Source organism: Oncorhynchus masou, chromosome 1 (assembly GCF_036934945.1).
Source record: "Oncorhynchus masou masou isolate Uvic2021 chromosome 1, UVic_Omas_1.1, whole genome shotgun sequence".
Taxonomy (NCBI): domain Eukaryota; kingdom Metazoa; phylum Chordata; class Actinopteri; order Salmoniformes; family Salmonidae; genus Oncorhynchus; species Oncorhynchus masou.
The window spans coordinates 48,132,383-48,157,483 of record NC_088212.1 but is presented as its reverse complement, the minus strand read 5'-3'; the positions used below and the strand labels follow the sequence as shown (position 1 = coordinate 48,157,483).

Here is a 25,101-nt window from a genome sequence, read left to right as displayed (position 1 = left end):
CAGTATCAGTCCACACCTTGCATTTGGGCCTGGAAACAAGCACAATACACAACTTTTTTATTATTGTTTATATATTCACTAAAACAAGCATTTTCTCAATTTCCCAGTAGATGGCAGATTTGCAAGCAAACGTCAACTCACATCTCAGCTTCCTGTTCTACAGGAAGTAGTGTTCTTGCTTACATTTTTGGGGTCCAAGCCAAAAAGTACAGTAACTTAGTTGGTTCTGTAAAATAATGGTTGACAGTTGATAAGATTATTTATTTTATAATATTTTTAATTTACGCGTTTCTTCGGCCATGTCTGCAAGCTGCTGCTATTTTACCGTGGTGTTTCTGGTCTCGGCTCCTTCGTTCTTGTCGTGTCTGCTAGTTACGGGCGCTCAGGTCGCCTTGGTCGAGGTTCTGCTGAGAGAACGTCCAGATGTCAGCACCGTTCTACAAGGCGAGGTGCTCGAAGCGAACTGGGAAAGCAGCAGCGTACCCGAAAAACACAATCAACAACAAGAGCATGATCTCGAAGGGGACCTCATATTAGTGAGTGATGTTACAGCTAGCTAGGCTCTGCTATGTAAAACCACTGGATTTGTGTGTGCAACATGATATGGATATAAACATTAGTTACTGAGAAAATAACATACAGTGCATATATACAGTACTCTATATTGTCTAGCAATTGCTTAAAATGTGTTATTTTCACAATTGCATGTTGAATCATCAAGAATGCAATGTCTGCATAGGATAAGTCTATGATATTACCCAGTAACAATCATATAACGACCCCAGTGTTTCCAATTGCCTTTGTTAAGGTGCAGGATGAGGAGCCGCAGGTGAGCCGGGATAAAGGTGGGGGTGTCCAAGCCAAAGACCAGGAGCCCTGGATAGGTGTGGTGCCTGTTAAAGTGGAGGAGAGCAAAGCTTCCACTGCTGGGAACAGCCAGGAATCCTTTGCTGCTGCCGTTGTCAATAAAGTGAGTTCAGGGAGGAAACAAGACAAAAAAAAAAGACCATGATTTTGGGGATTTTCGCTAAATGTAATCCATAGAATGATTCTTTGAAGGAAGGATTGTTGACATATATTTGACATTTGTATCTAAAAGCATAATTGAAAAATAATTTATCAAAGTTTCTGGCATTACCTAGGCTTCCTTTAAGACTCCATGATCTGTAGGTGCTACAAAGCAACATTTTATTTCATATTAAGCTTTACTGCTTGTTCTGTAATATGAGTAGTATTTTGATTTAAATACAATTTTTGTACATTCATTTATGAATAAAATGTAAACATGAATATTGAAAATCTAACATTTTGAGTTGGTAAATAAAAATATATACATTGTTGAACATAATATGCTCAGTGTTTCCCAACCAGTGGTACTATGACCCCTGGGTGTACTTGGTCTATCTCTAGGGGGTACTTGAGGAGACTTATGAGACCATAGGCCTACTGGTAAATTGCTTAAAAATCATTCTTTAACCTGTCTCCTCCCCTTCATCTACACTGATTGAAGTGGATTTAGCGAGTGACATCAATAAGGGATCATACAGTAGCTTTCATCTGGTCAGTCTGTCATGGAAAGAGCAGGTGTTCTTAATGTTTTGTATACTTGGTGTACATCAACATTCCTTCCTCCAAAGGATGATTTTATGGATTCAATTTAGTGATAATCCCCCAAATTTTTTTTGTCCTGGTTTTGTGAGGAATCATTCACATGGGCATGGGAAGACAAGTCAGTCTACTGTTTTGTTGAATAATTTGTATATTTGGTGAAATAAGTATTGTGACACACAACAAACTATACAGTGATCAGTGAGAGATGAATAACTGTCTGAATGTTGTATCTGTTCTTCAGCACCACAGACTTTCACCTATGGTTGCAAAGGGAGGGTATATTAAAGGAAATTTACCAGGGAACTACCAGATTTTTTGAAATCCAGGATTTTATCATTGTAATCTATCACATGACATTTAATGGGCCTTTTGGGTACTTTGTACAGGTGTCTGTAATTATCTCTGGCCCTCTGTGTGGCCTTATCACATGTTAATATGAAATTATTAAACAAAGATGATTTTCAAATTTAAAAAATAGAATGGCAATGCTGTAAAACGTTAACCTAAATATAAATCTTTAACTTAGTGAATAGTGTTTAGTAGGAGGGTTTCAGCATGAAATATGATTTAAATATTTTTTACACACTTTTAACACATGCAAATATCAGTGTGGGTAAAGTAAGTCTGAAATAAGTATAACCACTATCTCTCTTTGTTAGATGAAACGAGCCTTGGTCCTGGGGGCTTCTGCACTCATCATCCTAGCCCTCAATCAGAACACTATCAGAGAGGTAAAAGTCATTTTCTTACACACTGGCTGTGTTAGTGCTGGGCTGGAGCAAAAGCCTTGCACACCCTGTGGCTCTCCTGGACCAGGGTTGGTAACCACCACTATAGAGCATAAAACCAATGTTGCTCTATAATTGTCAGCTGTTAGAATAACCACTCCTCTACTACTGCTTTACAGTATAACCCCCATAGAGATAGAACAATGATATATGGTCTATGATAACTACTATTCTCTCCTGTATTCTCTTTCTAGATGGATCTGTCCCAAGTCCTCTCTAAGCCAGTCATTGTCATCCAGACATCAGAAAATGTTACCAAGCTTATCGGAGCACTCCTCAGGTACCACAGTGATGGAAAACTAAACAATACTAGTCTACACAAGGATCCCTCTCTGTGTATATATTTCACTAGGCAAGTCAGTTAAGAACAAATTCTTATTTACAATGACGGCCTACACCGGCCAAACCCGGACGACGATGGGCCAATTGTGCGCCGCCCTATGGGACTCCTAATCACGGCCAGTGATTAGGAGCCTGGAATCGAACCAGGATGTCTGTAGTGACGCCTCTAGCACTGAGATGCGGTGCCTTAGACCGCTGCGCCACTCGGGAGTATAGCTTTGATTGTATGAATATACTATAGCATACTGACTAATTTATTTTTATTTTTATTTCACCTTTATTTAACCAGGTAGGCTAGTTGAGAACAAGTTCTCATTTGCAACTGCGACCTGGCCAAGATAAAGCATAGCAGTGTGAACAGACAACACAGAGTTACATATGGAGAAAACAATAAACAAGTCAATAACACAGTAGAAAAAAAAGAGTCTATATACATGGTGTGCAAAAGAGCAGAAAAGTAAATAAATAAAAACAGTATGGGGATGAGGTAGGTAAAATTGGGTGGGCTATTTACCGATAAGACTATGTACAGCTGCAGCGATCGTTTAGCTGCTCAGATAGCAGATGTTTGAAGTTGGTGAGGGAGATAAAATTCTCCAACTTCAGCGATTTTTGCAATTCGTTCCAGTCACAGGCAGCAGAGAACTGGAACGAAAGGCGGCCAAATGAGGTGTTTGCTTTAGGGATGATCAGTTAGATACACCTGCTGGAGCGCGTGCTACGGGTGGGTGTTGCCATCGTGACCAGTGAACTGAGATAAGGCGGAGCTTTACCTAGCATGGACTTGTAGATGACCTGGAACCAGAGGGTCTGGCGACGAATATGTAGCGAGGGCTAGCCGACTAGAGCATACAAGTCGCAGTGGTGGGTGGTATAGGGTGCTTTAGTGACAAAACGGATGGCACTGTGATAAACTGCATCCGGTTTGCTGAGTAGAGTATTGGAGGCTATTTTGTAGATGACGTCGCCGAAGTCGAGGATCGGTAGGATAGTCAGTTTTACTAGGGTAAGTTTGGCGGCGTGAGTGAAGGAGGCTTTGTTGCGGAATAGAAAGCCGACTAGATTTGATTTTCGATTGGAGATGTTTGATATGAGTCTGGAAGGAGAGTTTACAGTCAAGCCAGACACCTAGGTACTTATAGATGTCCACATATTCAAGGTCGGAACCATCCAGGGTGGTGATACTAGTCAGGCGTGCAGGTGCAGGCAGCGAACTGTTGAAAAGCATGCATTTGGTTTTACTAGCGTTTAAGAGCAGTTGGAGGCCACGGAAGGAGTGTTGTATGGCATTGAAGCTTGTTTGGAGGTTAGATAGCACAGTGTCCAAGGACGGGCCGGAAGTATATAGAATGGTGTCGTCTGCCTAGAGGTGGATCAGGGAATCGCCTGCAGCAAGAGCAACATCATTGATATATACAGAGAAAAGGGTCGGCCCGAGAATTGAACCCTGTGGCACCCCCATAGAGACTGCCAGAGGACTGGACAGCATGCCCTCCGATTTGACACACTGCACTCTGTCTGCAAAGTAGTTGGTGAACCAGGTAAGGCAGTCATCAGAAAAACCAAGGCTACTGAGTCTGCCAATAAGAATATGGTGATTGACAGAGTCGAAAGCCTTGGCAAGGTCGATGAAGACTGCTGCACAGTACTGTCTTTTATCGATGGCCGTTATGATATCGTTTAGTACCTTGAGCGTGGCTGAGGTGCACCCGTGACCGGCTCGGAAACCAGATTGCACAGCGGAGAAGGTACGGTGTGATTCGAGATGGTCAGTGACCTGTTTGTTGACTTGGCTTTCGAAGACCTTAGATAGGCAGGGCAGGATGGATATAGGTCTGTAACAGTTTGGGTCCAGGGTGTCTCCCCCTTTGAAGAGTGGGATGACTGCGGCAGCTTTCAATCCTTGGGGATCTCAGACGATATGAAAGAGAGGTTGAACAGGCTGGTAATAGGGGTTGCGACAATGGCGGCGGATAGTTTCAGAAATAGAGGGTCCAGATTGTCAAGCCCAGCTGATTTGTACGGGTCCAGGTTTTGCAGCTCTTTCAGAACATCTGCTATCTGGATTTGGGTAAAGGAGAACCTGGAGAGGCTTGGGCGAGTAGCTGCGGGGGGGGGGGCGGAGCTGTTGGCCGAGGTTGGAGTAGCCAGGCGGAAGGCATGGCCAGTCGTTGAGAAATGCTTGTTGAAGTTTTCGATAATCATGGATTTATTGGTGGTGACCGTGTTACCTAGCCTCAGTGCAGTGGGCAGCTGGGAGGAGGTGCTCTTGTTCTCCATGGACTTCACAGTGTCCCAGAACTTTTTGGAGTTGGAGCTACAGGATGCAAATTTCTGCCTGAAGAAGCTAGCCTTTGCTTTCCTGACTGACTGCGTGTATTGGTTCCTGACTTCCCTGAACAGTTGCATATCGCAGGGACTATTCGATGCTATTGCAGTCCGCCACAGGATGTTTTTGTGCTGGTCGAGGGCAGTCAGGTCTGGAGTGAACCAAGGGCTATATCTGTTAATAGAGAGACACTGAGTGAGTTAACTCTATGGTTTATTTCATAGGGGCCTTCATGCTACTGTGAAAATCACATACAAGACTATTCTACAGGACAACTTGGTAAGATCATAGTTTTTGCCATAAACTTTATCACCTTAGAGAACAGCAAAATAGTCAGCGGACATTTCCAGTTTTCTATGCATTGTATCACTCTACTGTCCAGCTCATGTTATTACTTTGGATGTGTGTAAAACCTCCCCTCCGGTGGTATTGTAGGGGGCCACCCTGACGTTGTGGTCCACTTGCGGTCTCTCCAGAGGCGGTCTGTATGGAGAGTGGCAGGGGGTCATCTGCACCGGAGAGACCAACTCGCAGGTCCAGGTGTGAACACCATGGCATACATTGAGATGAATAGGGACAACAAAATAAATAATAAATGACATTGCAACCAAAGATAATCTGAATTTTACGCTACAACTCCTCACAGGCTAGATCTAACAAATCACTGATCCGTGCAACTCATTGCTTTTTCCTATATCTCTGTTGTGTGACAAATGTAAACAAATTATTTAGAGGTAGGTTAACATTCGTGCTCGGTCCTGTTATGTGTTGTCCTCCAGAAGTACCTGCATCAGCTGTGGAACACGGTCCTACTGGTGGCTCTGATCCTCTGTACAGGGGTCATAGTTCAGGCTCGATGGCAGTACCAGGACAACCAACTCAATGACGACCTGGAGGTAGAGTTTAACCATTTTCCTCTTTTAATCATTCAGCAATTAGCAGACACACTAATCTAGAACAAATTTAAGTAAACAGACACTGAACGACAGTATTTCAATGAGATGCTTTAAAATTAATAATGTAGAAACAGCCACCATAATATTCATGACTTAATCATTCCTACAGTTACCAAAACAGGACATTCTGAAGAGACTGTCTTCCCTGAAGACCAGGATGTACCGGCAGCCCAAACCGTGGTGTGACCCAGCGCAGCTAGAGACAGACAACTGTGCTGTCTGTCTGGAACAGTTCAACAACAACCAGGTCAGACTGACTGACTCCTGAGGGTTATACTACAAAGCAGGATCAAAGAGTTAACCAGCTAACTTGTCTAAATATTCTTAAATAGCATTGTTGTTTTTTACTGCTAAGCTTGACTTGGGCATGGTCAAATTGAATAAACAACAAAAAAAATCATATATAAGATTATCTTAACACTAGAACCGATGGGCCTCGAGGGACCCCCCCTTTCAAGTTAATGAGCAGTCATTTTGACTGCAACATTCTAACAGTGTAATTAATACATTTCATATATGCTATTGCAAAAATAATAATTTGGTTGTGTTTATGAAGGTCTTAGGTAACATTAGATTACCATTTTATTAAAATGTAAAATAATAAAGTAGCATTTTCATTATTTTGTTACTGTTAGGCTATATGTAAAAGCAAAAAAAACACAAATTCAAGTGTAAAATCAATTTTATTCGTGGAGTGCCTTAGTTACAACTATGAAACGGAAAGCTTGTGTTGGAATGCGGTAACAGCTTATTTTTATTACGTCAAAATAAAATAAATACCCCAACGTCCAAGACTCACGGTCAGCAAGACGCACGGTCAGTATCCTAAACATTATAAGAGCAGTGTTCTTGATAAATAGCGAAAGTCGGCACAAAAGCAATAATTGCATTATAATTAATATGTGTCGATATGACAGCAGTCAAAAATAGTCAATTGTCAGCTGGTGAGTGTGTTGCCTATGCTGTTTTTTTGCTTGAGATGTAGGGCCTGCTCTTTGTGATGACATTTTGTGCTGATAATCGTCCCATAGCATTGTCACCGGCTTGTTCTATCCAAGCAGTGCTGTCCCTTCCTCTCTCCTGTCTCACCATTTTAATTTGTTGGTGGCGCGGGCACCTGCTCAGTGCGCACAGATCTGGCTTTTTTGCACTTAGGCGTTGGAGGTTTAGGCTGAGGCTCAGAATCAGGAAGAATAATCATCAGAAATGTAATTTCTGTGTCGATTTCATTCAGATTGTAGTGACGCTGTAGTAACGCTAATTGTAGTAACGCTAACGCAGCATGTGCATCTATTCATCTTGGTCTTCTTGGTATTGTAAAATGTGCACGCCCTCACTGTGTACTCCAAATAGGCCAGAGTAGACTGATAAGACTGTTTGGATTCGATGGACTGATATAGTGTATGTATCATTTTGACATTTTTGTTTGTGATATTAAGATTCTTACAGCGACAGTGTGTTTTAAAGACTTATTTAGGAAAAGTCAAAGGTGAAGGGGGGCATATTTAAAAAAATATATATTAGCAGTCCAAATTACTGCTTTAGTGATTCCAGCATTAATGAACCAGAAAATCAACAGTTATTTCAGGCTCCTTTTTTTTTTTTTAGCTGCCGTTAACTCGTTGATCCTGCTTTGTAATATACTCCTCTGGAACTACTCAGAAACACACACAAACATGTCATATGTTACATAGAAAGTAAGATGTATAACACATATACATTCTGTAAATTCCACTTTTAGACACAAGAGTGTTAGTAGTATTCTAACTCACCTGGTGGTGTGTGACTGTGTGTTGCAGTGTCTTCGCGTGCTGCCCTGCCTCCATGAGTTCCACAGGGACTGTGTGGATCCGTGGTTGCTCCTGCAGCACACCTGTCCTCTGTGTAAACGCAGCATACTCAGTAAGTTATAGACCTGCCCCCTGTGTAAACACAGCACACTTAGTCAGATCTCTACTTGCCTGTACCCTTAAGTGCAACTTTATTTGCCATATGGAATTAACACATTTGAAATCTAATGTAGCGTTGGTGATTGTATTTGGTACCCGGGTTAATCAGCTATTCCCTTTGACTGTCATCTTTCCCTTCAATCCACAGGTAACCTCTGTAGAGACAGCTAATGGTAGCCTTTGCCCAACTCCTCACCCCACTGACCAGGGCCCAGTTTTTAAAAACTTTTAATCTCGATTCTGTAATCCCCATTTTTGCTATCCAGGTTCAAATCAATCTGGCTGTTTTTGAGCCAGTTTTCAGAAAAAAATCAGGATCATTCTGATCCAGATACCACAATGTCAAGATCACAGAATTTGGATTTTCAGTGTTTTGAACAGGCCTAAATCTTGCCAACTACTGGACAAATTGTGGTACCACTTCTACACTGTCATGAGTGAACTACATGAATGGGGGATCAAGATAATCCCAGTTTTTGGCATCAAAACTATCCTAATCAGTATCTTTTAGAGTTTTGGCATGATTCAAAAAATGACATGATTAAAGGTCAGATGGATTACCAAATCCTTATCCAGAGGATTATAATCACATTTTTCAGTTACATGTTTGTAATAATTTTTAATCCTGTCCGATTCCGGAATCCGATCAGATAACTTCTGAAAAGCTGGGCCCAGCACATTGGGATCAAGTTGTCTTGTAGTCTGTCGTGACGAGTTTTCAGTAGCAGTTCCAGACCTCACCTCTTCCTCCTGCACTGGATTGTGGTCAGGGGAGCTTCTCCCAGCAGCTGGCCTTCTTATTGGACAATATTGACCTCTGACCTTTTGTGGACAGCCAATCCTGAAGTAGCTTCACTTATGTGGTACTGTAAAACAAATGTTACCGTACCGGTGTTGAAACAAACAGTACTTTCTTCCTGGGATAACATACTGTACCATGACGTTACTCTATTCTCTCCCACCCACCTCTCTCTCTCGCTGTATGTGTGATAGAGTACTGGTGCCTCATGGTGAAAGTGTCTATACATGTGGAGAATTCTAGAAGGGCATTCTAATGTTCTGTGAATCTGGTGGAATTCCATGTATGTTCTTTACAGGGAAATGAATTAAGTCCAAGGCATTTTAATGTGAAAAAATAAGATATAGCTAGGTATATTTGCATGGATGTTAAATGCAATATAGTACAAAGCATTGATAACAGTGTGTTGCTAACTGGCATCAAAATGCATCTGGTCATGTGGGGCCCATATTCCACCATATCACAGGGTCAGTATAATCTCAAAAGTTAATTTAAATTTGTATAGATGGACTAATTTCATCCAGACTATTATTGTGTACTCTTTTGAGTCCAATTTCAAAGTGTGTGTTAATTTCTGAATTAATATGAAAAAGGGCAGGGGTTAATTATGTAGGGGTAACAATTAAATTGTTACCCCTACATTTGTCAAACTCTGTAGAGAGACTGCTCTATGAGGTAAATACCAGATAACCAGAGTAGCTGTACAGACACAGCATGTTACAAACACAGCCGCACTTAGAGTGTACTACTTGACAGTACTTATGTTATATTAATCCTTTGTAGTCCTTAAATTGTTTTATTATAAACCAGTGACCTTGTAGAACTGAAACAGACTTGACCTTGGCTAACCAATGAGTATAGTATGGAAAGGTCAAATGGAGTCACTTGTATCACACTTCAACCACTTTCACTCAACCACATCCCACAGGCCGTCATTGTAAATAAGAATATTTCTTAACTGACTTGCCTAATTAAATAAAGGTTAAATAAATAAATAAATACACCTTATAGGGAAATGTGAATACTTTAAATGCTTCCTACCATCAGCTAATCACTAGAGAAATATAGCTGCAGTTTCCATCTTTCACCATCCTATGGTATTATGTTGCCACTAGAACACTTTAAAGTCAACGCTCAGTTCCCACAGAAATACTCCATTGGAAAAGCTCTAACCACAGTATTAAATGTATTTATTATTGTTTGTTTTTAAAGAGAACTTCAAAAAGCAAATTGTAATTTTTTTGTTGTTGTACAAAAATGCTCTTATAGATCTTTCTATAGAATTCTCTTGTTATAAAGTAGTTGTGCATGGCGAGTCAGAAGCCTCTAGAAGCTGTTTGATGTCTGTCTGAGGGACTTTTGGCCTCTCAGGCTGCACTTCCAAACACACACACACACGACTGTTGTTATAGCAGCTCACTTTTTGGGTTGAGGCTGAACCATGGTGGGTGGGGGGATTGGCTGGGTGAGGAGATATTAACTACCACAGACACTCTCACTTCGTTCAGACATTGCACACACACGCTGCCACCCCTGGTCCTGGCCTGCCTGTCATTTTGATGTCTAGTCCTGTATTTAACTGACGTTCATTGTTCTTCTAGATCCAGCAGACAGTGGTTTCAGTCTGGCAGTAAGGCCGGTCGCACTGGTTCTCTCGTCCTATTGGAGTCTCCTCGCTCTCATTTTACTCATATGTTCCTTGTTCATTTGATGACCATGTCAAAGCTAATGATTCCATCACTCCAAATCTTAATAAATGGATTTGTTACATGGCAAAAATAAATCTGTCATTCAGTCAGCACTTTGGTTTAACTGAATCAATCTACAATATTGGACTAAACAACTGAAACTAAACAATTCAAATGTGTCTCTAAACATTCCACCAACAGGCCACTTGGCAACCAAAGTTCTGTTATGGAACTAATCATTGGTGTCCCTTTGCGATAGAAAATGGAAAACTAGAATGTCTTTGCTAAAAGAGAACAGAAAAAGGCCTATAAAAATGGCCTGGTCGGTGAATAGAAAGAATCTGACTGATGAAGAGGACTCTGGGAGGGGACATCAATCAGGGCTCATGACCTTTGAGCCCAGATTATCTTTCTTCTTCCTTTCCACGTCGTCCCGTCTTGTACGCACCATCCGCTAGGTCAGTTGATTGTCTCCAAGGCAACACCTATCAGGAGGGGATCATTCCTTTGTTCCTCTTGCGGTCGGACATAGCCCTGCGGTTGTGGTTGGCTCCCCTGCTCTTGTGGGCCTCCTTCTTGCGTCGGTCCAGAAGGGTCTCTGTTGACTGGCCCTGGCCTTTAGGTTTACCCACCACGTCTCTCTCTGGCAGGCTCCGGACGGTACCTAGGAGGAGGAGAGAGGGGTTCAAATGGGAAATGCACACATTTCTCATAAGCTAACCTCAATTTAGGATGTCTTACATTGTAAGACATGTAGCAGAACTTAAGGACAATATAAGACATGGATTTAAGTTAGTGTGTTTTTCTCCGTACCCCTTCCTGTGTTGCATGGTAGCTCTCCTGGCCTCTGCCCTCTCTCTCAGCAGAGCTGGGTCCTGAACAAACTGGTCTCTCTTCACAGCGTCTTCCTGAGAACACACACCATGTAAAGGGTTAATGATACAACACATACTGATCCATCTAAACAGCTTAACCCAGATATAAGAATAACACTACAGCATAGCCATTGCTTCAACTACATCAAACATAACATAAATAATCTGGATATCAAGACATGGTACATAGACAGCCTTAGGTAGCTAGTCATCTTGTGGGCAAGATTTTAAACAGCGCCATACAATAAATAGATAACACTTAACATGCCCATATTATTGATCATAATAACAAGGCAAGCAACCGTATAGTTAGAATAATAAAGAACAGGAATCAAGGGTGGTATTTGAAAAAGGTGGCAGGTATTGCTATTAACTTATTACATCACAGAGAATTCCATAGCGGTTCGTGTGAACCAGCATTGTTCTATACAAGTTGTCATGACTTGCCAGTCCTGAAATGGAGATCGGGGTGCTCTCTCCTGGGGCGGTTGGCCAGTTTTATGATGGTCGTAAATACCTTCTCTTGCCAAGCAGTATAGAGGGAGAGACATTACGAATTTTGGCAGGAGAAGGTCCTTTGTTCTACTACGTCCCCCAAATTGGAGAATTAAACAATATTTCAATTTTTGAGAATGTGGAAATGGTCAGTGGAGACCAAAACAAATTCAACATGAGGGTTCTTTTTAATGTTGTGACATCATGAAAGATGGTAGAACCACATAACGGTACCTCTGTCTACACTTCTCAATTATGAGGTGTGCATCTGAATGTTGTATAAAATTAATGATTAAGTGTCAGAGTACTTTTGAAAAGACAGAAAAGGGATTTTAGTCTTCTAAATGAGAAAATAGTTTTATAAAAAGTAGTTTTTTTTATGTAGATAGCCTAGGGATTAGAACACCGACAAGCTCTGAAGCATTCTAACAAGATCAACTGTGAACTACTGTACAGGGTACTTCAAATTATCCATTCTTACCACCAGCACGACCAGGAGCTCTACCTAAGGACATGGTGATCTCTGGTGGTCAAACCAGAGTCATACACCCAACATCTCCGTGACCAAAGGATTTGGACGTTCAAGGACAGCTCAATCGTAAATATATAAATTGCATTCTCTTTTTTTCCCGAATGAACGGCTATCAAAGTGCTTAAGATTTTGTATTTTCATGAGCAGAGTAACTCCTTTGTCCCCCCCCTTTCTAAATTCACCACGTGTTATAACCAAACTGTCCTGTTTTTTGATAGTCTTCTGGAGACTATTTACTGTATAATGTTAGTGTGTATTCTGTAATTGTTTAATTAGTTAGTAAATAAATAATTGAGCCAATTTGTGTATCGCTGATTCATCAATAAAGTAAGGTTCGTGCAGATTACAAGAAATTACGACGTTCAGAATGACTGAGGGAATAATATTAATAAGTGACTAATCGATAAGCTTTGAAAATATCTGGAAATAGTAACTAAACATTTTCCCATGGAGCCCCAACTTCTTAATAAATGTTACATGATTAGTTTAATCAAGTAATAATAATTACACAGAATTGATTTGATATAACAGTCATCACATTAATGAAAAGTCCACATCACGACAGTGGTCACCAACCTTTTCTGAGTTAAGATCACATTTGCAGTCAAAAAGCAAACCAAGCTCTACCGCTCAGATTTTTTTTTTCCCAGTCTGATCTTTTTACTATAATTATGTATTATTATTTATTTATAAATTGAGTTCCCAGCACTGAAGTCAGAGATTTCAGAGTTTCCAGTTGTTTTAGTTGTGGCATTAGTCTCAGCGGAGGAAGGGAGAAAGCAGCAGAGGGGTCTGCCTTTCACAGTCCCTGCTCTCGCCTTCCTTTCTTCTGGTAAGATTGACTAGAGCGATGGGACAGTCTTTCACCTGATGGCGAAACTTGAAACCGCATCTGCCTCATGCACAAATTCATGTTTTTTCTATGACCAGAGAAAGTGAAATACTCCTCAATATTAAAAAAAGACATGACGAGCTGCTAATAAATAATAAAAACACAGGGCTAATCGATACACTTGGCTACTCATTCTTTGCAGCTGCAGCGCAAGTGGAAGTAGGGATAAGCGTGTTTTATGTTTTGTAATAGTGTTAAATAAAAACAGTGTTGACAATGCTGAATAAAAACCTAAGACATGAACCAACTCCAAAAAAATAGCAGCTCCGTGCTGTGTTCTTTGACAGCCTCTCTGGGCATTGTTTAAAAAGTTTGCTGGGGTCGTGGAAGCTGTATGCTTCCAGATCTCCCAGTCCGCCGGGTAGGTGAAGTTTGTCTTTTCAGACAAATTAAATGGTTCAAAATAGGAACACTTTGCCAACCCAGTGCGCAGGGCTTCTAAATCAAGTTCACCTACTACCAACACCACAACACGAATAAAAAATGAAGGAGCGCAAGCCTTTATCGTAGGCTTTTCTACAGAAATGTTTGGTGCTCGACTAGGAATGCTTTGAAGATCGACCGGTCGGTGACCACTGTTCTATACAGTACAATCCATTTCTATACAACCTACCTTCTCGTCCTCTTCCTCCTCTATGTTCTCCTCCTGCATCTGTGGTCTGCCTCCCTGCCGTAGGACCTGAGGGATGGTGAACGGCCTGTGGAAGGGAGAGAGAGGATGTGTCACAATCAATAAATAAAGCGTATTCATAAAGCGTATTCATAAAGCCCTTTTTTACATAAATGTGGTACAAGAGTTGTCACAAAGTGTTTTCATTAACCAGAGCTCAATCTCAAAGGCAAGCAGTAGCACCTTGGCAAGAGGGAAGAAACCTTGAGACTGAGCAACCAAACTCAGATGGGAGGCTCTGGTCTAAATCAGCATAATGACTAGCTAAAATCTTAATTAGTAAACAGGTGTGTATGTTACCTGCGGTTGAGCAGGTTGGAGTCTCCGTCCAGATCATTGGCTCCTACTTGGTTGATGTCATATGTGTCATCATACTCATCATCATAATCGTTCAGATTGTCGATGGCTCCTGATTCGCTGGGAGTCACGATGACCTCATCCACCACAGTCTCATAGGTCAGGTAGCGTTCCTTCTGCTCTGCTATGTGCTGCTTGTCATTAAGCAGGTCCCGCACACTTTCTCCTTTCCTGAAGGGAAACAACACAGACAGATATACAGAGATTATAGATCACACACAAAGATACAGAGGTCAGGCTTTATTGTACAGTTCACTATTGACCTGGTATTTATCTAAAAATGACTTGGGATTTTTTTTACATTTTGGGTGTGGTTTGGCGTGACAAGACAGGACAGGAAATGGTCTGTGACCGAGTCATCATCATGGCCACAATTAAATAGTCGATAGTGTCTCACCTCCGGCCCTTCCAGACGCGAGTCATGTCCACCTGGTCTCTGTTGAAGACATCAAACTCATCATCGTCAAACACGTTGGACCTGGTGCTGAGTACAGGAGGAAGCTCCTCCTTTACCGGCCTGGAGAGAGAGGCGAACATCACCATTAATACCTTTTTCAGACTACCCAACCGGTGCTGGCTCTGTCATTTTCCGTTCACATTGTTATTTCCAGCACAGTTCCCACAACTATGGTGGATGCGTAACCAGGCCAGCGCAGCACGACTCAGCTTGTGTATCTTTGTTTGTCTACACACAGACCAACACACACACCCCTCTCCCTACCTGGGCATGGCTCTATCCAGTTTGTCCAGGTCAGGGTGTAGTCTGTCCTCTAGGATGTAGTTAATGACCAATTCAGAGCTATAGTTGTACTGGTGGAGACAGGCCAGTAGAAATCCCTCTCCCAGGTCTGGAAGCAGGTCTCTGATGTGGGTTAACAGAGACTCCAGCTCCCCTGCACTGATCGTACACGCAGCACCCTGGATAACATAACACATATTAGACACAGACACACACTATTACAACAGCATCTACACCAGACTGAGGCTACTGTGTATTGTCTCATATAGGATAGCTAAGCTCTCAAAATGATTTGGTTATATTTGTGTATTATTTTGCCTGCTAAAATTACAAATCTGGAGGTCATACTTGCAAACATAAGCAACCATTTAAATGTAAACAGTTGCATGTGAATCAACTATTTTAATTGGCTGATACGCACATGACAGAACACTAAATTGTAGCTGGTCCCATCAGATAACATCGCACACATTAGCCCTAAACTAGCCCCACCAGGTGGCAGTGATTATATCCTGGAACAAGTTCTGCATCAGCCAATTAAAATCGTTGATGTAGTTGGACGAGTTCCAAAAACTTGCTCACGGAAGCGTCCTTAACATACCCACAACAGCATGTCCTGATCATCAAAGCAACTATATTTGACTGACTGGTCAAATTGCGCTCTGTGTAAAGTGCCTAGTCCACATAATCGTTGCAGATTGTGGCATGAGTTCCAATCTCACGAGTCCTCACATTTGAAATGTAGATTTACATGTATTGTGTTAGTGTGTTGAAAAGGGACGTAGCCAACAGCTTGAAAATTAAGATTGCATTTATCATTAAGTAGCTCTCTCTTCAGCCTTGCACACAAACACTAATAATCATATAGCATAGGCTTTATTACATGGAGGTATACACCTAAATGTAGGCCTAAAAAGTTTTATATGCATTTTTAATCATCAGCTTTGTCACATATGCATTACTTGACTCGATGAGGATGAGCATTAAAGTGTACAGTAGGATTATACTCACTGGCCAGTTTATTAGGTACACCACCCAGTTTAAGAAAATGTATCACTCCTACAGGCAGTGAGTCATGTGGCCGTGGCTTGCAATATAAAGCAGGCAGACAGGCAAGCATTGAGGCTTTCAGATACTGTTAGATTTAACGTTAGAATGAGCAAAACGAGTGACCTAATCGACTTTGAACCGAGGTATGATCGTTGGTGCCTGGCACACCGGATCCAGTATCTCAGAAATGACTACCCTCCTGGGCTTTTTACGCATGACAGCGTCTAGGGTTTCTGAGAGTGGTGCAACAAACAGCTCGTTGATGAGAGGTCGAAAGAGAATGGCAAGAACTGTGCAAGCTAACAGGCGGGCAAATAACGACGCAGTACAACAGTGGCGTGTAGAACAGCATCTCGGAACGCATAACTCGTCGAGCCTTGTCACAGATGGGCTACTGTAGCAGGCGACCACACCGGGTTCCACTCCTATCAGCTAAAACCCAGAAGAAGTGGCTTCAGGGGCACGCAATCACCAACACTGGACAATTGAGAAGTGTAAAAACGTTGCCTGGTCCAGTGAATCCCAGTTCCTGTTGCGTTATGCTGACGGCAGAGTCAGGGTTTGGCGTAAGCAGCATGAGTCCCACCCTGCCTCGTGTCAACGGCACAGGCTGGTGGCGGTGGTGTACCACCATCCAATCTGCAGCAACTGCGTGATGCCAGTGTCACCATGGACCAACATTACTGTGGAATGTTTCTGACTTGTAGAATCCATGACCCAAATAATTAAGGATGCTCTGAAGGCAAAGGGGGTTCCGACCCAATACTCTATGGGGGTACCTAATAAACTGTGTAGTTTGCACTCTCATTATCATCCTACAGATGGCGGTATTGTTTTTTTATTTTTTTATTATCCCGAGTCCAGAGGACTTGAATCAACAGAGGACACTTGGCTGTGATTTTTTTTAAATCTAACTCTATGATTAGCATTTTCTGTATGCTACTATAGGAACTCCAAAATAGCTATCGTTTACATTAGTTAACATCAGATAGTGTCCTCCTTATGCTACAACCTACTAATGCATATGGGACTTTGAATGGTACACCTCAATTCATGAACAACTGGCCGGTGAGCCACCCATAGAGCGATTACGCCCCCTCTCCTGGCGAGGAGACAGTGTGGGCAACCCTGGTCCTGGAATGGCGCAGGAACTTCATGTATTTGATTTAACCCATCTGAAAGACCAGATGTGTTGATTTTAGATTTCAGGGTTTGGCCCGGGGTAGGCAGTCATTGTAAATAAGAATTTCTTCTTAACTGACTTGCCTAATTAAATCAAGTTTAAATAAATACAGAAAATAAATCAACGTAGATGTTGTAAGGACCTCATTTATCTTTTTTCCATAAAAGCACAAAAACTTGAGATTTTTCATATGCTAGGAGCCTAGTCAAGGATGCATCAATGCAATATTGGCACACAACATTTTGTTACAGACCAACGTAACAAAAGTAAACCTTTCATTTGTAGGTTTAAAATATACCCCGTGGTCAGGGTCGACCTATTTTAAGAAATGCAATTGGTTGGCACATATAAAGTCTAAGATCTTTGATAGGCTGATGAAGAATATGTTCCAAGATATAATCAATGCCACCTGGTGAGGTTAGCATAAAGCTAATATATGCCATGTTATCTGATGGGACCAGCTACAATTTAGCGTTCTGTCAAGTGCAAGTAAATCGACTATTTGAATTGGCCGATACGCATTACGAGTCGGAGAGAAACGGTTTAAATTGAAATGGTCACTTATGTTCGCAAGTATGGTCCCGTTATTTTGGCGGTTTAACTAACAAACTACAACACAGCTCACCCCACCCCATTTGCCCAAACTGGTATCTCCTATTCAGAACTCACGTTGTCTCCTTTATGAGGCATATCCCGCATGGCCTCTGCTCCTCTGGGGGTCTCCCCTCCTTCCCCTGGCTCTCTGATCCCCATCTCTCCCCCCCAGGCCCCTGCCCCAACCTCTACTCCCTGGCCAGTCAGCCCGGCAGTGGAGTGTGTCTGCTGGGGTCTGTCCTGGGTTCTCCTCCGGCCGATGCTGTCCCAGGCATCCTCCACCCCCTGGAGCAGATATGATGTCCTAGTCTCATCTCTGACAAGGAGAGAGAGTTAAGGAAAGACAACAGGCAGTGCTGGAGGAAAGGGTGGTGGAGATATGTTAATATCACCGCTCTAGATTGGATGGATGGATACGTTTCTTCCAATGAGGGGGATGTGTATGTTTCTAAGACTGAGTGGCTGACTGGTGGACTCATTGAGGAACATGTGTCTGAGTGTGTGAGACCATGTGGAGGAAGGATACAGGAGAGGAAAGGCCTGCTGTAGAAGACTGATATCATCAGCTATGGGGAACTGCTCATCGTAGTCTAATAGGAACCTGAGACAGACAGCAACAAGGATGGCATAAACAAACATCCTTTATCTCCTCAATGGACAACCTCCAATCAGTTACACAGCATTCCTAACAGCAGTTAGCATACAAAAACTCTAGTATTAATTAGGTCAGGGATGCAATGGTCAAAAATATTGATTGATTGAAGACATTTATGGCCCTTCAAAAAGGAAATTCTTCCCATATCAGGATTCAAACAAGTATGCACTGTACCTCTTCTCTGGTAGGAAAGTAGTGAAATGCTGCAGGAGTTCCTCCACAAATGTCTGAATGTTCTCTGAGCTAAAAACAAATTAACAACAATGTTCAAAGGCTGCAGGAAGGCTATGAGCAAATATGATCACCATACTAAAAGAAAATATGAATTTTAGGGATCCCCATTCCAGCATGAAGGTTTGGTAGGTGGATAAAGAAAGGATGAAGAAGAGAATAGAAAGAGATAAAGGCATTTTATTCTGACCCCTCTAGTATGGGCTGTAGGCAGGTGTGTTGTAGCAGCAGGTGTGCCATCTCCACCATCCTCCTCCGGGCGTGACACACCCTCCTCCACAAGTCCTCCTGGAGACTGGCAGGGGGCACGGGAGGGGGTCAGTCACTCACACAAGTGCGTACACACACACGGATACAAAAAAGAACAGGCGCGGTCCATTCATGCACAGTACATAAACACACAGAACATCCAGTTGGAGTCAGAAGTTTACATACACCTTAGCCAAATACATTTAAACTCAGATTTTCACAATTCCTGACATTTAATCCTTGTAAAAAATTCCCTGTGTTAGGATCACTACTTTATTTTAAGAATGTGAAATGTCAGAATAATAGTAGATAGAATGATTTATTTCAGCATCACATTCCCAGTGAGTATTTGGTAGCATTGCCTTTAAATTGTTTAACTTGGGTCAAACGTTTTGGGTAGCTTTCCACAAGCTTCCCACAATAAGTTGGGTGAATTTTGGCACATTCCTCCTGACAGAGCTAGTGTAACTGAGTCAGGTTTGTAGGCCTACCTGCTTGCACACGCTTTTTCAGTTCTGTCCACAAATGTTCTATGGGATTGAGATCAGGACTTTGTGATGGCCACTCCAATACCTTGACTTTGTTGTCCTTAAGCCATTTTACCACAACTTTGGAAGAATGCTTGGGGTCATTGTCCATTTGGAAGACCCATTTGCGACCAAGCTTTAACTTCCTGACTGATGCTGCTTCAATATATCCACATAATTTTGCTTCTCATGATGCCATCTATTTTGTGAAGTGCACCAGTCCCTCCTGCAGCAAAGCACCCCCACAACATGATGCTGCCACTCCCGTGCTTCACAGTTGCGATGGTGTTAGTCGGCTTGCAAGCCTCCCCCTTTTTCTTCCAAACATAACAATGGTCATTATGGCTCAACAGTTCTATTTTGTATCATCAGACCAGACATTTCTCCAAAAAGTACAATCTTTGTCCCCGTGTGCAGTTGCAAACCGTAGTCTGGCTTTTTTATGGTGGTTTTGGAGCAGTGGCTTCTTCCTTGATGAACAGTATGACGGCTGCGTGGTCCCATGGTGTTTATACTTGCGTACTATTGTTTGTACAGATGAACGTGGTACCTTCAGGCGTTTTGAAATTGCTTCCAAGGATGAACCAAACTTGTGGAGGTCTACAATTATCTTTCTGAGGTCTTGGCTGATTTCCTTTGATTTTGCCATGATGTCAAGCAAAGAGGCACTGAGTTTGAAGGTAGGCCTTGAAATACATCCACAGGTACACCTCCAGTTGACTCAAATTATGTCAATTAGCCTATCAGAAGCTTCTAAAGCCATGACATAATTTTCTGAAATTTTCCAAGCTGTTTAAAGGCACAGTCAACTTAGTGTATGTAAACTTCTGACCCACTGGAATTGTGATACAGTTAAATAATCTGTCTATAAACAATTGTTGGAAAAATGACTTGTGTCATGCACAAAGTAGATGTCCTAACCGACTTGCCAAAACTATAGTTTGCTAACAAGAAATGTGTGGAGTGGTTGAAAAACGAGTTTTAATGACTCCAACCTAATTGTATGTAAACCTCCAACTTCAACTGTAGACAGTTCATGCACAGTACCCACACACACATACATGATTAATCAGGTTGTAATACACTATTAAAATGGTATATACAGCCATGTGTGCATTGTCTTTATAAGCCAGAATAAAATTACATTTAAACTTGATCTACCGGTTGTCGGTGCATTTTGTCCTTCTGCTGCTTGAAAACTGAGACAAAATATCCACAGAATAGTGTTATTCAGATGACTTTCAGTACATTCAGACTTTCAAAAAGTTTGGTAAACAACACTTTCCTGTGGATACTCCATCTCCACCTCCTACTGCCAAAAGAACCAACCGGGAAAGTAACCTCAAATATAATTTTATTTGTAGAGACTAAGTCTTTTTTTTTACAGCAACTTCTTTCAGACTGACATCCATGGGGTTAGCATGGTAACAGTCTGATGTTCAGGCAAAAGCACACGTCTACGAACAGGGACACACCTGTCGTCGTCAAAGTTTCTTTTCCTCACAGCCTTCTCTATGTCAGGCACAGCCACCTCGTAGAATGAGGCTAGTCTAAGAAGAATAAGAAGGTAAAAGTTAGAGCAAAAAAGTGATCAATTCTGACAAATGCAATATTGAAATAAACAAATGTTCCACCACAGTGGAAACAATGTAGTTGAATAGCAGTGGTGGGAAACATGCTACATACTGATTTTCTTGGCTGTATATGTTTATCAAATAAAATAATTCAAACGGTTGAGGAAACTGAGTGGAAGGTGTGTGTGCGAGCGCGCACGCTACCTGTTGAGGAAGCTGTGACAGTGAAAGGTAGAGCAGGCAGCAGGGAAGATGTCCAGGAAGGCCTGGATGGTGGTACAGGTGTCACACAGATACAGCACCAAATCCACTAGGTCCTGGAAGAGGAGGCACAACCAGTCAGAACCAGTCACTCCTGTACTAGGAGAATGTCAACTCATTGAGGAGATGGAAGAGGTTTCACAACCAGTCACAACAATCAGTTAAAACAAACCCGTGACTCATTGAAGAGATTTTAAACTTCAGCTGGCATGTTTTAAAGACACCAATATCTGACGCGCAGTGGACTTTACTTTATAACTGTGGTCTATCTAGTCGGTCATGGTGTAAAATGCATCAGCAGTATGTTTATCATAACCTGTTGACTCATGGTCATGGCTGTGGGTCGGCCGGATGAGCTGAGCTTCAGAGGCTCGATGGCAGTGGCTCCTTCACACTGGAGACCACACTTAGCAAGGATAGTGTCTAACACCTTGGGAGAGACAAAGGGCAAATCTGAAATGGCACCATATTATCTACAAAGTGCACTCCTTAAAAGTCGCAGGCTGAGACGTCTTAAAATGCCGTGACACTAAATTTGAATTGAGGTAAAATTTCAGCGTCACCTAGATTATTTTCAAAGAGCACAAAACGGGAGAAAGCCTTTTGAAATGGAGTGTATTGAATGGTTGTGCTTCTTACCTGTAGGACTGAGAGAACAGCCTCATCCAGGTCTCCATAGTAACACGGCTGCTGGGTGAAGATGTTTTCTGGAAGATAAACAAGACATCGTTGTCATTAATTGAGAAAAAAATCTGTTCTAGATCCATTTGAGCAGGTAAAGTGCTCTACCTGAGAAAGGGCCCATTGCTGAACTCACCTATCATCTTATGGAGCAGCTGGGAGTTTCCTTTCCCAAACAGAACACACAGGTCCAGGATCTTGGGAATGTCGAACAGGAAGTTGTTGTAAATGATCTCGCCGAACACAGTCGGAGTTATAAAGCTCTCCTGAGAGAGAAGAGAACACAGGAGATAACAGTTATGTTCAGTCAGACAATTCTCCTCTCAATATAAAAGAGTCGGACGGAGAAGAATTAATGTCCCAAAAATTCATTCCCTCTAACACAGGTTAAATATAACTAGTCTCTAACAGCATCTAAACATGACTTTTAAATGTGAGCCAATTTATCTGGACGTGCATAAGACAGTTTCTTCATTCAACAACACTACATCATTGCCTTATCAGAAACAGACAAACCCCAGAATACCTAGAAAGCAGCGGTACCTTGGACTCCTTGTGCGTGGCCATTCTGAGGAAGGTCATAAAGACGGCTCGGTGGATGCAGCGCTGCATGTCAGCAACAGCCGGGGAGGAGGGCAAGGAGGAGGGGTCTAATCCCCGAGGGGAGTGGCGTAGGTAGGAATCCAGACACTTCTGCAATGACTCATCAAACACCACCTGGGGGGGGGGGGTTAATGATGGACTCAATGGGTTTAGGTTCTTCTTGGTTAGGTCAAAACCTCCCGTCTCCACATCATATGGTGTATGACAGCCACAGTGACTGACCTGGCACCAGAACTTGTCATGTCGCAGGGCCAGCAGCCAGTCCAGGTCCTCAGTGATGAACTTGCCATGCTCCAGGTACTCCTCCACCTGAGCGGGGGAGCTGTCCTCGGGAGGGGGCTTATAAGTCACAAAACACCGCTCCTCCTTCCTGTCTGGATGCTGCCATGGCAACACAAGGACAGTGGGCAATGGTTCAGAGACATCATCAGCCATAAGCTATATAATATCGGTGTGTTTGCCTAACTTCTACAGTTGAGGGAAACATATACTAGAGTGGGGTTATGATGAGAAAACAACTAGGACAGTAAAATAGGTCTGATGAACTGGCACATAACCAAAGGGAATTTACAGACTTCGATGATAGCTTACAGTAGCAAACTAACTAATGCAGATAACATACCACAACGCAGTTTGTTTGTGACGTGACAACCACAGCTATGGACATAAGGTACACGAGGAAGCAGTGTCAGATGTTTTTTAATGTTGGTTGTCTTACCAGGGCTGGCAGGGTGCGCTCCTTTCCCAGAGGCCCAGTAGCTTCTGTCACCTGTTGCTCATCAAGAGGTATCATTGCACACGCCATCGTTTCTCTTCACTCTTTCAAGTTCAAGTTGATTCTTCTAATAGAGAGATAACTTACTGTATGCAATGGATAGGACACACATCCAACTAGTTAGCTAACCTACCTGCTAGTTAAGTTAGACTACTCCCAGTTTAGGTAACAGCTGGGTTGAATCAAAATCGATTAAGCTAACTAAGCTAGGTACAACCGTTAAGTATGAGTCATTGATGTTACCTAACTAGGCAACGCCGGTGTGTAGTTTGCCGATGACAGAATGTGCATTAATAATTTAGGAAGTGGCTACAACAAATCAACGTGGCACTGGCAAAGAAAGACGTAACTTGCCAGCTAATTGCAGTCAGTTAGCTAGCATGAGCTTCTCAGCTTGACAATCAGACAGCTGAGCCAGACAAGTGCTGGCAAGGAAGCTTAACCACAACGCGTTAGTTAAGCTAATCGAATTATGTTAGCTATTTTATCATCATATGTAATTGTCAATAACGATAAACTCACCTCTTATTTTATATAATGTTTGGCTCTTTCCAGCCATTACGAGCCTAGCCACTGTTCTGTTTTCACGAATGAGGCGAGCCGGAAGTGCCCAAGCACTTTTACATTGCACATTGCGCACGCGCAGCTCAATGTCCGTTTGGGTGACGCAAATGATGGACACCCTGGGAGGGACAGCAGAGAGGAAGAATCTTTGTGCTTGATAGCTAAGTTAGCCATTTATGAGGCCTTCATGGATTCTTCAGAAATATTTCATATGCGAACGTCATGCATAATAAAGGAGACAAATTATGAAGATGAGTTGTGCAACATTTGTCACAGCATCCACCCAGCACAGCCAGAAGAGGACTGGCCACCCCTCAGAGCCTGGTTCGTCTCTAGGTTTCTTCCTAGGTTCCTTCCTTTCTAGTGAGTCTTTCCTAGCCACCGTACTTCTACACCTGCATTGCTTGCTGTTTGGGGTTTTAGACTGGGTTTTGGTACAGCACTTTGAGATATCAGCTGATGTAAGAAGGGCTATATAAATACATTTGATTTGATTTGTTGGGTCATTGTCCTGTTGAAAAACAAATGATAGCCCCATTAAGCGCAAACCAGATGGGATGGCGTATCGCAGCAGAATGCTGTCGTAGGCATGCTGGTTAAGTGTGCCTTGAATTCTAAATAAATCATTGACAGTGTCACCAGCAAAGCACCCCACACCATCGCACCTCCTCCACACGTGGAGATCATCCGTTCACCTACTCTGCATCATACAAAGAGACGGAGGTTAGAACAAAAATCTAAAATTTGGACTCATCAGATCAAAGCACAAATTCCCACCGGTCTAATGTACATTGCTCGTGTTTCTTGGCCCAAGCAAGTCTCTTCTTATTGCTGGTGTCTTATAGTAGTGGTTTCTTTGCAACATTTCGACAATGAAGGCCTAATTCAAGTGGTCTCCACTGAACAGTTGATGTTGAGATGTGTCTGTTACTTAAACTCTGTGAAGCATTTATTTGGGCTGCAATTTCTGAGGCTGGTAACTCCAATTAATTTATCCTCTGCAGCAGAGGTAACTCTGGGTCTTCCCTTCCTGTGGAGGTCCTCATGAGAGCCAGTTTCATCATAGCGCTTGATGGTTTTTGCGACTGCACTTGAAGAAACTTTCAAAGTTCTTGAATTATTCCGAATTGTA

General features: G+C 42.3%; 2 protein-coding genes across 4 annotated transcripts; one reads left to right on the top strand and one right to left on the bottom strand.

Moving 5' to 3' along the window:
- Positions 1-164: 164 nt before the first annotated feature.
- rnf215 (ring finger protein 215) lies at positions 165-10,089 on the top strand. Of its 3 annotated transcripts, none has more exons than XM_064973493.1 (10): positions 165-536; positions 809-970; positions 2,271-2,342; positions 2,594-2,679; positions 5,295-5,349; positions 5,506-5,610; positions 5,853-5,966; positions 6,136-6,273; positions 7,826-7,928; positions 8,124-10,089. In XM_064973493.1, exons 1-10 carry the CDS (start codon positions 300-302, stop codon positions 8,144-8,146), a joined length of 1,095 nt encoding a protein of 364 aa, XP_064829565.1. In that variant the 5' UTR covers positions 165-299; the 3' UTR covers positions 8,147-10,089. The 3 variants fall into 3 exon arrangements, with proteins under 3 accessions (XP_064829565.1, XP_064829558.1, XP_064829573.1); XM_064973486.1 differs by having other exon boundaries at positions 5,850-5,966; XM_064973501.1 differs by lacking the exon at positions 2,271-2,342 and having other exon boundaries at positions 5,850-5,966.
- Positions 9,948-24,012, bottom strand: ascc2 (activating signal cointegrator 1 complex subunit 2). The gene is given in 20 exon segments (XM_064973475.1): positions 9,948-11,106; positions 11,108-11,126; positions 11,276-11,370; positions 13,870-13,954; positions 14,227-14,454; positions 14,681-14,800; positions 15,005-15,201; positions 17,925-18,165; positions 18,376-18,450; positions 18,679-18,747; positions 18,926-19,030; positions 20,987-21,061; positions 21,290-21,402; positions 21,663-21,776; positions 21,986-22,053; positions 22,164-22,293; positions 22,571-22,744; positions 22,853-23,011; positions 23,349-23,472; positions 23,928-24,012. Coding segments are annotated over 19 exon segments (2,310 nt in total). The 5' UTR covers positions 23,436-23,472; positions 23,928-24,012; the 3' UTR covers positions 9,948-10,950.
- Positions 24,013-25,101: the final 1,089 nt, after the last annotated feature.

What these genes read in the sequence shown, in the direction of transcription:
- rnf215 (XM_064973486.1), top strand. Translation starts at nt 300, where the DNA reads ATGTCTGCAAGCTGCTGCTATTTTACCGTGGTGTTTCTGGTCTCGGCT. An exon ending in CTGCTGCCGTTGTCAATAAA is followed by an intron (nt 971 to 2,270) that starts GTGAGTTCAGGG and finishes TCTCTTTGTTAG; the next exon opens with ATGAAACGAGCCTTGGTCCT. An exon ending in ATCAGAACACTATCAGAGAG is followed by an intron (nt 2,343 to 2,593) that starts GTAAAAGTCATT and finishes TTCTCTTTCTAG; the next exon opens with ATGGATCTGTCCCAAGTCCT.